Source organism: Labrus bergylta, chromosome 17, assembly GCF_963930695.1.
Source record: "Labrus bergylta chromosome 17, fLabBer1.1, whole genome shotgun sequence".
NCBI lineage: Eukaryota > Metazoa > Chordata > Actinopteri > Labriformes > Labridae > Labrus > Labrus bergylta.
In genome coordinates, this window is record NC_089211.1 from 7,358,168 (window position 1) to 7,372,623 (window position 14,456).

The 14,456-nt window shown below is 41.7% G+C and overlaps 2 protein-coding genes across 2 annotated transcripts; both read left to right on the forward strand.

Annotated features, from left to right (window-relative positions):
• Nucleotides 1-591: 591 nt before the first annotated feature.
• On the forward strand, nt 592-6,027 carry uap1l1 (UDP-N-acetylglucosamine pyrophosphorylase 1, like 1). Its single transcript, XM_020640055.3, has 9 exons — nt 592-1,375; nt 1,939-2,143; nt 3,037-3,212; nt 3,308-3,480; nt 3,608-3,801; nt 4,483-4,623; nt 4,707-4,892; nt 5,347-5,413; nt 5,674-6,027. The coding sequence occupies exons 1-9, from the start codon at nt 1,096-1,098 to the stop codon at nt 5,758-5,760; spliced, it is 1,509 nt and encodes a 502-aa protein (XP_020495711.2). The 5' UTR covers nt 592-1,095; the 3' UTR covers nt 5,761-6,027.
• A 771-nt stretch (nt 6,028-6,798) lies between these two features.
• zdhhc12b (zinc finger DHHC-type palmitoyltransferase 12b) lies at nt 6,799-14,446 on the forward strand. The gene is made up of 5 exons (XM_020640013.3): nt 6,799-7,285; nt 7,807-7,946; nt 8,167-8,259; nt 10,788-10,954; nt 11,153-14,446. Exons 1-5 carry the CDS (start codon nt 7,189-7,191, stop codon nt 11,466-11,468), a joined length of 813 nt encoding a protein of 270 aa, XP_020495669.1. The 5' UTR covers nt 6,799-7,188; the 3' UTR covers nt 11,469-14,446.
• The last annotated feature ends 10 nt before the right edge of the window (nt 14,447-14,456 follow it).

Below are 14,456 nucleotides of genomic sequence, written 5' to 3' on the forward strand. Positions count from 1 at the left end.
CACATATTTTGCAGAGTGATGACCTAATTCTGTCCAGAGTTTCCGATTTGTTGTTACGACTTGAGCAGGTGTGGATGTGCATTTCCCGACAAGTACAGTCAGGGACATGAGGAATAAGAATCCATTGAAATATTCTTGTCACCTGTAACAGATTTTTCAAAATAAAATAATCACAATCACTGAAATATCAAAGTGTCTCAATGCAATTTGAGCAGAATTTACCTTTAATTATTTATAAAACTACACAGTAAAATCTGCTGAAAATTCTCAGGACCACAACCAGGGACATGAGGAATAAGAATCCCTTGAAAGTTTATTTTCTTAACTTTTTTTTTTTTTATTATTATTGACGGTATCTTTTGCTGAATATACTGTCTTTTAATGGATGCACATTTGGCCCCTTGGGGAAGAAAATATTTCTGGGTTTTTTGTTTTTCATACTGGCATCCCACTACGCTGCATATATATTTTTCTTTTTTTTCGATGGGTAATAACCTCAACCTACCACCTGAGTCCACCAGGGGGTGCTCGTACTTCCCACTAAATATGTTTGTGTGAATTTAGAGACGGTCCCTGGGAGATAAGTGGCTCAACTGCCAGTAACCACAGAAGAAGAAGAATGCAGGGATATCTCAGGTTAATTTAAGTGTGTATTCATTCTGCTTAGATTAAGCATTTAGCATGTGTAAACATGATGAGATCACATTGACACTTTGTGCTGACTGTCGTGCGGTGCAGTCAGCTGATTGAAGACGCTGATCAGCGCAGTTTTACCCCCGAACCGAAGTCTGCAGGCTCAGCGCTTATGCCCCCCTACTGTTGCAGACATGAAGTCCTGCAAATAGAGAGTTATTTCAGAGCGCTTCTGTAAACCTGCAGCTCCATAAAGACGCCTTTCATTCCGCTGCAGAAGTTTATCCCGTTAGTTTGACTTTTGTTTACACCACAGCATCCGCGTTTGAGCTGCAGTCACGAGTTGCTCCTGACACAGAGTCACTTCCTGTGAACCAGCACAGTCCTCCTGCTTGCTGCCCCTCCAGCCCACAAAGAAGAGGGAGACTCTGGATTGAAAGGACGTTGTTATGAAGATTCAACATGCTCTCTTATGAAGAAGTACAGCAGAGTCTGAAGGCTGCAGGGCAGACTCACATCCTGCAGTTCTGGCCGGAGCTGAGTGACGAGGACAGGGACAGTTTCCTGCAGGATTTGTCTCAGCTGGACCTGAAGGGGCTGAAGGAGCACTGCGAGGGGGCTCAGAGGGCTGCACAGTCCCCGCCGGAGAGTCTGGATCAGCACCTAGAGCCGGTCCCAGCAGAGTCCATCGGCAGCGTGAGGAAAAGTGACAAAAAGAGTCTGACAGAGTGGGAAAATGAAGGTGAGAGCCAACAGCAGTGTTGCAGTTTAAACACGGATACCTTTGACTTGTAGAGAAGAGAAAAGGGAGCAAAGAAAATATTAACTACAAGAAGATTGAGCTTGTGATTCCGAGACTATTTGACTAAGGGACCGTCAGTAAATTTATGTTGGTCTTTCAGTATCCTCGTGCTAACTGACCTGAGATTTCATGTGACTTCAGCCCTGTTCTCACTTACCCAAAACTCCTGAAAACACAAACAGCCGAATTTGTCACTTGGACATTATCCAAGCCCCCTAGTTTTTTTTTTTAGAAAGTCTGGGGGAGCTGATGTGACAACGCAGCAGGATATACTCAGGAAACACAGTGATGTTTATATCCTGTGATCAGTGCATGACCATAGACTGTCTGTTTGCGATGTGTTTATTTGGACTATAATATATAAACACGGATCACTATATATATATATATATATATATATATATATAATATAATATAATATAATAACGATAAAATTGTGATTTATGATGCATGTACCTATGTTTGCATCATGCTGCTGCTCATGTCACCTCTCTGTCCTTCAGGTCTTCTGCAGATCTCACAGAACAAAGTTGGAGTCTTGCTTCTTGCCGGCGGTCAGGGGACCCGTCTCGGCGTTCAGTATCCCAAAGGGATGTACGACGTCGGGCTGCCGAGCAGGAAGACCCTCTATCAGATCCAAGCTGAGAGAATTCATAAAATCCAACAGCTGGCAGAGAGACCGCAAGGGGCCAAGTGTACCGTTCCATGGTGAGATTATCTGATCGTACATGCATTACTAAGCTCTTTAACAATTGTACAAAATTCCTGAAAATGTCCTGAAACGTTCATGATGAGCTGCGTGTGTGAACGCAGACGGACAAATTCTATCTGGACTTTTTCCTGCAAGCCCTCTTGTAAAACGTTAGCATGCAGTCGAAGTGAAGCGACATGTTAAGGCAGTTCAATCAATCAATTCACCAGGAGAGCGAGCAGGGGGTGCGGATGTTAACATCCCGTTACTGCTGTGCGACTGGTTCAGTCTTCAAACACGTAATGAAGCTGCTTCAAACTCTTTCATTATCATTCATACTGTGAATTTGTCTGATTTCATGCAGCATTGATATACAGGGGAAAACTGTCATCATCTGGCACCATCTGCCATCTTGAATATGTTGTAAACACTACAGTGCACATAAGACCCCCGAAGACCCCCGACCTCGTCCAACAGGAAACACTTGTGGCTGTGAGGTGTATGTCGTGTGAATGAACAACTCAGGAAGATTTGGGCAGCTTGTCCTGAAATATTCAAGAATGCGTGTGTGAGAAAGCACTCAAGTGAGGATTATACGTTTTAATTTTCAGATAAAGCACATTCGCGGAAGAGTATAAAACATTTCTGCAACACGCTCCCACCTCTTCATTCATATTTATACTTGGAAAGAGTTTAAAAAAAGTTGAAAAACTACACCAAGAAATTCCAGTGTTATATATTAGATAACAGTGTTGAAGCAGGATTAAAAAATAATCTGGGGAAATTTAAAAGTTTGTAATAAAAGGGTCTTAAAATATTAGCTTTAAGACAAAAAGTTGTCTTATATTCTAGAGAATAAACAAATGAATACAACAGTTCAAACGTGTTTGTACTGTTGCATCTTTCTCAGGTACATCATGACCAGCGAGTTCACTCTGGCGCCTACAGAGGCGTTCTTTAAGGAGAACGATTACTTTGGTCTGAAGCCGTCAGACGTCGTCATGTTCGAGCAGAGGATGATCCCAGCCGTGACTTTTGATGGAAAGGTCATCCTGCAGGGGAAGGGGAAGATCGCCATGGCTCCAGGTCGGTGTGGGTTTTTTGACCTTTAACCTTTGAGGTGTGTTCAGGATTGGTTTGAGATCGTGTTTGAAACCCTTTCCCTCCACCTTTGATGTCAGATGGGAACGGAGGTCTGTACCAGGCTCTGGTGGACAACGCTGTGCTGGAGGACATGAAGAAGAGGGGGGTGGAGTACCTGCACGTTTACTGTGTGGACAACATCCTGGTCAAGATGGCCGACCCCGTGTTTATCGGGTTCTGTGTGAGCAGAGGGGCCGACTGTGGAGCAAAGGTAGACTTGATGTTGTTTTCTCAAAATGGAAGAAGTGAATAAAATGTAAATCTAGGTGAAGGAACATTCTAGGTTTGAACTCCTGTGTTTTTCATCGGGCGTGTCCTCTCCTACGTGTCTTGATCAGGTGGTGGAGAAGGCGTGTCCTGCAGAGCCAGTGGGCGTGGTTTGCAGGGTGCAGGGCGTCACACAGGTGGTGGAGTACAGCGAGATCCGACCAGAGACGGCCGAGCTGCGAGGACCCGGAGGAGAGCTGGTGTTCAGCGCCGGAAACATCTGCAATCACTTCGTTAGCAGAGCGTTCCTGCAGGACGTGGCAGAGTAAGAACCCTTAATGTAGAACCTTTGACGCAGCGCAGCATGAGAGGAACAGAAACCCAGACTCATACTGAGTATCTGAATGTGAGGTTCATGTTTGTTCACCAGCTGTAAACCAAACATTGACACATCGTCGCTCAGAAGTTTGGTGAAGGAAATGTGTTCGCAATCAATTTCTTATCCTGAGACGCAGCAGATTCAGAGACACGTCTCCCTGTTTCACATCAAATATCCTCATCCCTCATCTCCTACAGAAAAAAAATGATAGTTAGTTCCAGAGAAAGGAAAAAAAAAAACGGACATGGTGGGAGAGCAGGTTTAGGTTATTTTTTAGGAACCTCATAGAGATCCCAAGAAACCTTTGCATGAAACTATTTCAAGGTCTCCCAATACTTTTGAGATTTTGCAAAACTATTGCAAAAGTTTCTCTTCCTTACCTGCAAACAGCTCCTCAGCAGGTGATGACTAAAGATTTTGTTGACATCCTTATTCTGTCCTCTCTACTGAAGGCAAAAAGACCCACAAAAAATCTTTAAAAAAAAATCTGATTCCTCAGAAGGACAGGACACACAGGCAGAAACCAAAATCAGGAGCACATGAATGACTTATATTTATTAAGGTGTAAAACCAAGGTTTCGACGTGCACTAATTGTGATTATTCATGCCCTTCTTTTCATCTCACAGGATATTTAAAGACCAACTCAAACAACACGTCGCACTGAAGAAGGTGCCCTACGTGGACTCGTGTGGAAATCAAGTCAAACCCACGAAACCAAACGGCATAAAGATGGAGAAATTTGTGTTTGACATTTTTCCATTCTCGAGGTATTGTCCTTTATCTTTGGTTTATCCTCGTCTTCTGTTGTTTTCCCTTTAACACTTTTTAACAGACTGCATTTATTTGGTAGGAACTTTGTTGCGTTTGAGGTTGTGAGGGAGGATGAGTTCTCCCCGCTGAAGAACGCAGACGGAGCGTCGACAGACAGCCCAACCACGGCCAGAAACTCTCTGCTGAATCAACACTGTCGCTGGGCCGCGGACGCAGGAGCAACGCTGACGGATGAACAAGGGAATACTGTTCCTCCTACAGTGAGGTGAGAGGGACACGTTCCTTTAACTGAGACCGTTTTCACAGAACTTTCATAAAGCACCAAACACACGAGACTTAAAGCTCAGAGCGACGTTAAAGGAGCGATCTGTAAATCTGACCCCTAGTGTTTAAAATGGGTACTGCAGTCTAAATTCTAAACATTGTAGAGAGCTGTCTCCCCCCCTCCTCTCTAGAGTCCATGCTCACGCAGGTCACCATGTGGAGGACACTGAAGCTTCAGTGTTTATCCAGCTCTGCATCGGTCTGTAAACCTTTCTGTGTTCTAACCTCTCTCCATTTTTCAAAAGCATCTCCAATATTGATCCTAGTTTGGACAACCGGCAGGAACCTGCTTGGAACAATAAAATATGTGAACAATGAGTAAACACAAGTGTTTTTAGCATTGAGTTATGATAGAACTAGTAAATGTAAACATCTGTTTGTGTTTTGTTTTCTAGTTTCTCTGCAGGTGATACTCCTCCGGCACGATGTGAGATTTCACCGCTGGTCTCTTACTTTGGAGAGGTGAGAATATGAACGTGACGACAGATCTGTTAGAGATAGTAGAGAAAAGATTCCCTTTTCAGAGTGATTCTAGTTGTTGGGTTACAGTTATTAACATGTTACTCCTTACATTTTTAATTTTCTCCACTTGTAATTAAATGAATCTGCAGACATTAAACACACTTTTCATTTTCTGTGTTTTTTACCATGATGATGATCCATTTCTAATTGACAGTAAAATGGATTAATAATCAAACCTCCCCTCTGTCTTCGTCCTGCAGGGTCTGGAGTCGCTGCTGAAGGGAAGAACTCTGCAGACTCCGATCGTCCTGGATGAAAAAAAGGCCAAAGAGCTGCAGGCTCAGTGATGATTTGTCTGATAAACAGCAGAGATTCCTGCTTGGTGGAGTTCATGATGGAGATAAAAACCTTGAACAGATGTTTAGAGGGAGTTTCTATCCAAGAAGGAAAGCATGTTTTACAACATTGTTTTAACCTGTATGTGAAAGGTTTACTATCATCTTATATACCAAGTGCTCGCTTGAAAACAAGCGAAGGACAATAATTGAGTTTTGGGAATTTATATGAACTTGTCTTTTTTAAACATGACAAAAAATACATCATCAAATACCTCAGCGTGTCTCCTCTCTTGTGGTTTTTAGTGAATACATTTGACTCTCATTTAAAACCTCTTTTAAATTTAGAAGTCAGAGTTAATATTAAACCATTTAACTCCAATTAATAAATCACTTTTCATACATGAAGGAATGAAGCTAACAGTGCTTCACAAAAGAACAGACTGACAGGAAATCAAAACAGACATTGACAACAATAGATACAATACTAGACTAAAGAATAGAGACTCCTAGACTGAGACTAAAACAGTGAAGCCGATAATAAAATGATTTAAAATAAATGAAATAATAAAATGTGGAATCCTTGAATCAAAACCAAACCAAATGTAAAAACGATGATTAAAATATTGTTACATTTTAGTTAAAGTATGAGTATAGGTTATTATGATATTAATAAATGTATAGAAGGCTACTTAACTGGGTTATAACCATAGACTAAATATTAAGGTTATGAGTCACATTTATGAGACATTTCCCTCAGATGAGTCGAACTGTTAAATCCACTTCATTAAACATCTAATTAAATTAAAGTTTACGGTATAATTGTGAAAAAACAATTAAACTACAAAAAGTTTAAATGTGTAGATGATAAACAGAATTAAAGTGTGATAATTTATCAATTTTGCGATTAATTATTGATTAAATAAAATGTGGAATAAAGTTTTGGTTTTTTTTTAAACCTCGCGCTTCCAAAAAAACTTCCCTTTCGCCCACCAATCCTGGACCGTGACGTCATTAGTGCGGACCAATCACAGCTGAGCCTGTCAAAGAGACAGCAACAAACCAGAGATGCACTGAAGCGACGAAGAGGACGGGTTGTGTTGCGTTATACCGACGGCTTTTACTCGGTTTAATTATTAAATACTTTATAATAGGATGACATTAAAATAATGAGTTTTTATACCTTTATTTTATTAAATGTTTGGCTTCGTTCAGTGAAGCAAAGAGTTTGAACGCAGCAGGCTAACGGTCACATTACAGTTCGTTAGCTTGTTTTGCTTTCAGCCGCGGGGTGTTGAGATCTGTTGTTGATATCTTTGTTGATATCTTTGTTTTTAGTTAATGAAATCGTTGTCACAGCCTCTGACAGACTCTCCTGTAAGGGTTACATCCCAGGTCCATCCATGCAGCCTGCGGTGGATGATCTAACATGCTAGGACCATGTTCAAGAATGTGTTCGGCTCAGGGTTTCTGGTGAGAACAGCTCATGTTATTCTGACATGGGTCATCACGCTCATACTCTTCCTACATGATACAGGTAAACACCTTCTTCTCTTCAGTAATAATATGATACTACAGACACTGATGAAACCTGCTCCTCCTGGTCGGGTGGGTTCTTGTGTTGAGTTATTACATAGTTATTCAGTGTGAAGTTAAAATAGTGATCCGTGTTTAAATCTAACAGTGTTTCCATTTGTGTGTACGTAAAGAAAACAGAGTCATATCATACAGTGACTTGTGTAAGGATTCAAACCCTTCAGGCTTTTCCACATTTAAATGTCATGAAAGTAGAATCAGGCTTTCCTCTTTTTAATAAACACAATGTGCTTGGTGCTTTTGCTTAGACTATATTTGTGACACTCAAACGATCATTGAGACATCTTTTGAATGTGCAGAGAGACCAAAAAGCCAAATCTGTTTCTGTTTAGCTGAGGAAGAAATCTACCAGATTGGCTTTTATATTTAATGTAGCTTCAATGTATGAAGTAGGGTTCTCCCGAGCCTTTGAGCGTGTCATCAGTGTTTGAAAACTTTGTCTTGTGTGCGTTTTGTCTGAAGAGCTGAGGAAGCAGGAGGAGACGGGTCAGCTGGTCCAGCCCGTGCTCTTCGTCCTGCTCGTGCTGGTGTCAGTGTTGCTCTACTTCGCCGTCTCTCTGATGGATCCAGGATTCATCCTCTCTGATGACAGCGACTTACAGGTGAGTTATGCTCTTCAGCAGGTGAATGATGCATTCCTGTTTCGTCACGTCAGGGAGGGGAATTGATCTGATTTAGAGTTTGTTTTGCTCCAGGTCATTTCAGTAATGTTTGGATCATTTATTTACCTCTCACAGATCAGCTTTTCTCGTTCTGATAAAAAACCTTGTAATACGTATGTGAGGATGTGAAAATGAACAATATGTCTGTATTGTTGTTCAGTTCACTCTGGGAGTGACAGAGGAGCAGCAGGATATGATCCCCCCCTCCACCAAATCTCTGCGTCAGAGACGCTGTGGTCACTGTCTGCTGCAGGTGAGCTGCCCGTCATTTGTGCACACTCCTGTGTGCGATTCATTTGTTGTAATTGGATCAAAGATGATGCTTGAACTTGGGCTAGGAAAAAAATCATGATTTTAACATTATTGCGATATGAGCATTGGCAATATACACAAAACAAAAGTCTGAATTTATCACAATAAATGAAAAACAATTTTAAAGGTCACATATCCTCCTCTTCAATCAGTGTAAATAAGTCTCAGAGCTCCTCAAAACATGAGTGTGAAGTTTCTTGTTCTAAATCCACTCTGATCCTGTATTTGATCATGTCTATAAACCCCTCTATTTCAACCCTGCTCAGAACAGGCTGTTTCTGTGTCTGTACCTTTAAATATGTAAATGAGCTGTGTCTGACCACGCCCCCTCTCTGGAAGGACTTGGGTGTACTCGGTCTTTCTCTCTCCATCTCCTATTGTTTACGGTGAGAAGGCAGACTCAGAGGGCAGAACAAACACCTAGCTGTGGGAGTGTCACCCACCTGGGGGAGGGGCTACTGCCCTCATGAAGGGAAAATCTCCAAACGGCCTGTTTGAGCACACATTTTCTGAAAAGTGGAGCAGGCAGAAGACGGAGAGGATGGACTTTTCATATTGTTATAGCAATTTTGAACAATGTTCTCTCACATGGCATATTTTTCTTATACCGACATTAACTACCTGGTTAAATAAAATAAAATGCCTGGCTAACTTAAACGTAGAAATCAAAGTTTTGAAAGTTGATAGGATAGTTGATCCTTGATAGTTGCTGTAGGGTCATCGTCCGGGGCGTTTAACAGAGTGTAGTCCTGTTTGTCCTTAATGAGTTTAAGTGATAACAGAGGAAGAGCTCCAGATGCCGCCCGTTTGTCTCGGCCTGCAGGATGAATTAATTGATTGCTGATTGATTAGCTGTCTGTGGACGCCGTGTTAGCGTAGCTCTCAGGCTGAAACATGACTCTTGAACTCGTACAGTACTTGTCGGATCATCTGGTCGTATCAGATAGATGTGTTGTCAAGTAACACACGTCTGTGTTACACAGCAGCATGTCCTCCTGTCAGCACAACACTTGAAATGATGCAGCAGGAGTGTGTTTTTAACCTTCTGTCTGTGAAATCCAAGCAGAACAACGGCTCGAGCCAGGATCATCGTTTACAGTGCTGTGTATTAAAGGACATGTCCACATTTTACAGTCGTGACCTCAAATTCACACGGACTCTTTTATGAACTTTAGTTAACCAACAAGAACAGTCCTTAACGTAGACATCTCTCTGATGCAAAAGTTACCTTAATACAGTTATCTGTTTTTCACAGCGAAGCACTCAAAGTGTTCATGTGTTTCTTCATAGATGAATGTGATGTAAGTTCCTCTGACTGACTGTTGGAGCTTTAAACATCATCTCACAGTCTGTGTCAAAGATCAGAAGTTAATTCTGGACCTAAAGGGTCATTCTATCACAATGCTTCAGAAGATGAGCAGTCATAACAGCTTCAGTGTAAAGCTTCAGAGTGTCACTGTTTTCAATACTACAACTGGAGATTATCAGAGTGTTCTCAGATAAACTCTCAGGATCTTTGGATGCAGCTTTTTCCTCCTCACACTGAAATCTAAAAAGTGAATCATTCTGATATTTCATGGAGCTGTAAGAACAGAAACGAGAAGTCTGCCGCTCCCTGGATGTTTCTCTGTTGCTCTGTGACAGATGGCTCGTGTGTGAACTGTGTCCTGATGAAGGTCTGCAGCCTCACAGATCTCGTTGCACTTCACTTTTCTTCTTTTTTTTTCACTTTTCCAGGCTGATGAGCAACAGCAGCTATTTTTTCACACCAGTGATCAAAATGAGCTTCACAGAACACTGAACAGGACGACGGAGGCTTTAATCCGTCCTGGCTGTAAACCTGAGAGAAAACAGATTGAAATCAGACGGTGACATTTCACAGAGCATCAGCATGACTTTTATTGATTTTTATATCAACAACAGCTCATTATCCGGACAGTTAACTATTTAACCGTTGTGTTTCTCACAGAGTGTGCTTCTTTGTTTGGTATCTGACTGAGTGTGTTTATGTATCAGACTTAAGTATCAAAGAGAGAGAGAGAGTTTAGTCCTGCTGTAAAGTCGGGCTCTGTGAGAATCGACTCACTTTTGGAGCCCGCCTTTGAGGTACTGCAGATTTCTGGACTTGATGTCTCAGCCCTGGAGGTCGTGTCTTGGTACAGGTTTCTCTATAGTCCTGGGGAAGTTGGTATTTTGAGTATTTACAGAGAGAGAATATAAGAGAAGGTTATACAGTGACTCAGGGGTTATACCCTCAATGGGTTAATGAAGAACTGACAGAGCTCCATCTTTATGTGTTTTAGTGCTCTCATGAGAATCTAATGATCTCCAGGTGTTAAGGGTTTCCTTTTGATCCATGTTCTGAATGTGGAGAGTATGTTTTCAGTAACACATCTAAATGCTGCAGTTTGTCGTATATTTAAAACGTGTCTTTGGCCCTCTCACTGAGCTTCCCTTCTTTCCGAGCAGCAGCCAATGAGATCCAAGCACTGCCAGACGTGTCAGCACTGTGTGCGGCGGTACGACCACCACTGCCCGTGGATCGAGAACTGTGTCGGAGAGAAAAACCACCGCTGGTTCGTTCTGTACCTCGGCGTTCAGCTGCTGGTGCTACTGTGGGGGCTGCACATCGCCTGGTGAGGAGAACGAAGCGTTTCAATCTTTAAATACGTTTTTATCTTTCCCTGATTTACTTTACGTACTGTGTTGTTTTTCTTTTGCTCATTTGAAATCTTTGCAGAAACCGTGTCTGTTGACAAACATTCGTTGAGCCGTCCTCAATGGATGTAAAGCACGGTTAACTTTGCTCTAACTCTTTCTTCTTCTCTGGTCAGGACGGGGTTCAGCTTCGCGCCCACCTGGCAGCTTTGGTTGCGGACTAACGCCACGCTGCTGACGGTGGCCGTCCTCGTGGCCCTGCTCTCCCTCATCGTGCTGCTGCTGCTCGGCTCTCACCTGTACCTGGTCTCTCTCAACACCACCACCTGGGAGTTTATGTCTCGCCACCGCATCTCCTACCTCAAACACTGCGGCGCCGACGAGAACCCCTTCGACCGCGGAACCTTCCACAACCTGTGGGGCTTCTTCTGCTTGTGGGGCACCGTGGTGTGGGAGCAGGTGTACTTCAGGGAGGGCAGCGACCAGGTCTGACAACCAAACACGCTTAGACAGACTCAAAAAGACGGATTCATCGCTCACCAACAACTTTCCTGGATCATCACGTTTCTCTAAGTTTGGAGATAAACCCTCCGTGTGTCCTTTCTGCAAACTCTGCAACATTCACCTTCTTTTACAAAGTTCTATATAAAGATAAGATAACCTTCCTCAGATCTATAATGAATGTGGATTTGAGGGACTTTGCTTGCATCCAATCAGTGCAGGCGTTCTTCGATCAAATAGGACACGTGATGTTTAGAATCAGACAACCTGAAGAATACTTTGTTGTACAGTTGTGTTCACTTATTTAATCAATATATCAATCATTTGAACTCTTTTTAAAATGCATCGTTGTAAAAATCATTTTAATGAGGAGGTGTGATCACAGCTTTTTTAAAATCTGAATCCTCTCATAACAGGACTCCAATGAAAGTTAAGACTTCATGATTTGTTGTAAAGTATCTTCACTCTGACAAAACGACAAAAAACCAGAACAGAAGTCTGAAGCACAAATCGCCAGCGTTAACAAATATAAACAAACTCAGGCAGATGAAATCAGCAGAGTCAGAACAGATCTTAGAACAGCTGTTCTGATTCGAGATTACACAACCCCCAACATTTTGTTTCTGTTCCTTTGAGGCAGGTGTGACTGTTCATGTTGATTTGTCCTGGTGGTATCAGAGGTCCAGCTGAAAATGACCAATGGACCCCAGACAGAAGGAGGGAATTTAATCGAGGACGAGAAAAAGTCAGAGAGAGAAAAAAGAAAGAAAATGTGGCTTGAGAAGGCTTATTGAGAAAAGACAAGTTTCTTAATAATCCAAAATAAGGTTCAGAGATGGAAGAAGTAACCGCGGCTGAATTCTGTCCCCGGTCAGACCCCGATTGTTTACAACCATTCAAGTATAAAAAATCCCAAAGAGAGTTAATTATGCGTTCTGCCTTCAGGCGCTTTACTGTCCCACTTTGAGCCTCTAAGTGAAGCGAGTCATAAAAAACTGTTGACTCACGTTGACCCTCATTCCTCGTCCAGCACTGAATCATTAATGTGGGCAGTAATTTAATGTGTGAAACTCCTCCAGCAGAACCGCTGCTCTTACACATGGTGACTGATGGACTGTTACTTCCACTGTTTTTTAACCTTTTCCCTTTGTCACCTGTAACAGGTGTGTAAAGGAAACATATGTTTGAAGTCGGTCCTGTAGATGACTTAAGCCTGCAGCATTGAAACAGGCTGTAACGGCTGAAGAGCCTGATCACAGTACGCTCAGGCCGTTATTTTAACTAAAGGATCACTACAGGGATGTAGACCTATCTGTTCAAGAGGAAACCAGAAACAGCTGTTACATTAATGTCTCGTTCAGACCACCACACTGCTTTGACAACAACAGACATTTTATCCTGCAGAACATGGAGGCTATCGTGTACCACTGCCTCAGTCAGTTCATAATATCGTTATCGTGTTATCGTGTGGTAAAAAGACATTTTGATGGATCAAATCAAACAATTCAAAACACAGAGTCCCACAATAACAAAATAAACTAACTGATCAAGAGAGCAAACAGAAAAAGCAACTCACATGTTCTGCAAGGTAAAACTTCTCTTTTTATCAATGGAGTCTGGCTGTGAAGAGAGCAACTTTAGCAGCTGGTGAACAGAAGTCTTCCTGATCTTATGGAGTAGACTGTGACGACAAAAAGCTGTTTAATAGCTTTCTACAAATGCACCAAACCTCATCCACAGACATTGATTTTACTTAAAGTTACACAGGAGATGCTTGTCTACCACGTTTGGCCTCATTTATGGTTAAACAAAGATTGTGCTGTGTTGAAACTCACCATTTAAACATCAAATTCACACAATAACAAACAAACTGACAGATTCAGCCAGCAGCAGATCAGCCGCTGCCCTGTATTTCACTCTTTAAATGACTGTTTTTCTCGATGTAGTTTGGTGGCTGTAAAGAGAGAGAGATGTAATGGCTGTTTTTGGTTCCAGGAGTAGTATCCTCCCTTTTAACAGAACCGTCTTTCTCTGTAGGGATCCAAATTATATCACCTTAATTCCCCCGAAAAGGGTCCCTGTCTGACAGGGATAGTGTCCCGCTGTGAGGTGCATATGTGAACAACCAGTTCAGGAGAATATCCAGAGCAGTCCTCCTGAAATGATCCATATATGTTCAGGAGTGTAGATGTGAAAGCATCTTAGGTTCCCCTTAAGGTCTTTGTTTATTCTCCCACTTGACCCTCACTCCTGTGTCTTCCACTGAATGATTCATGTGAGCAGTAATTACATGTGAAACTCCTTAAAGTGACACACAGTGAACCAGATGAACAGACTGTTAATAAACCTCTAGTTTACTTTGAACACAGATAAAACTATGATTAGATTAGATTAGTTTTTTTTACTCGTTAAAGCGTGTGTTGACCGTGTGTTGTTGGTATGATGCTTCTGTTCACTCAGATTCTGAACGTTTATCGTGTAGAAATCGGAGTTCTTCTCGTTCTGTGTAATGCGTTTATTTAACAATCAGAGTGACTTGACAAATTCTGATGTTTTTTCAAATGTTTAAAATCTAGTGTTGAATTGTTCCTAGCTTTGACTCCCCTTCTGATGTTTTGACTTTAAACAGCATTTGAAGCTATTTTATATCGTTGTAAATAATCTAAACGGTTTCCACCCAGGACTCGTCTTTCCATCTTTGATATGACTATTTGATATGAATAACTTAAAAGACTTAAATGAAAAGTATACCTGAGGAGATTTGAGTGTAATACATCGTCTGGTATCTGAAACCTGTTCCTTCTTGTGCAATAGTAACCCAGCAATAAATGTGTTTACTCTAATGTACAGCTGACTTTATATGAATGAATATTTAATTCATGTTGTGTACTAATGAATCATATGCAATGTGTTTTTTTACTACTTTGAAACAACTGTACGCTGTGATCAATAAATCAAAGTTTCATGAAGGTCTCCCAG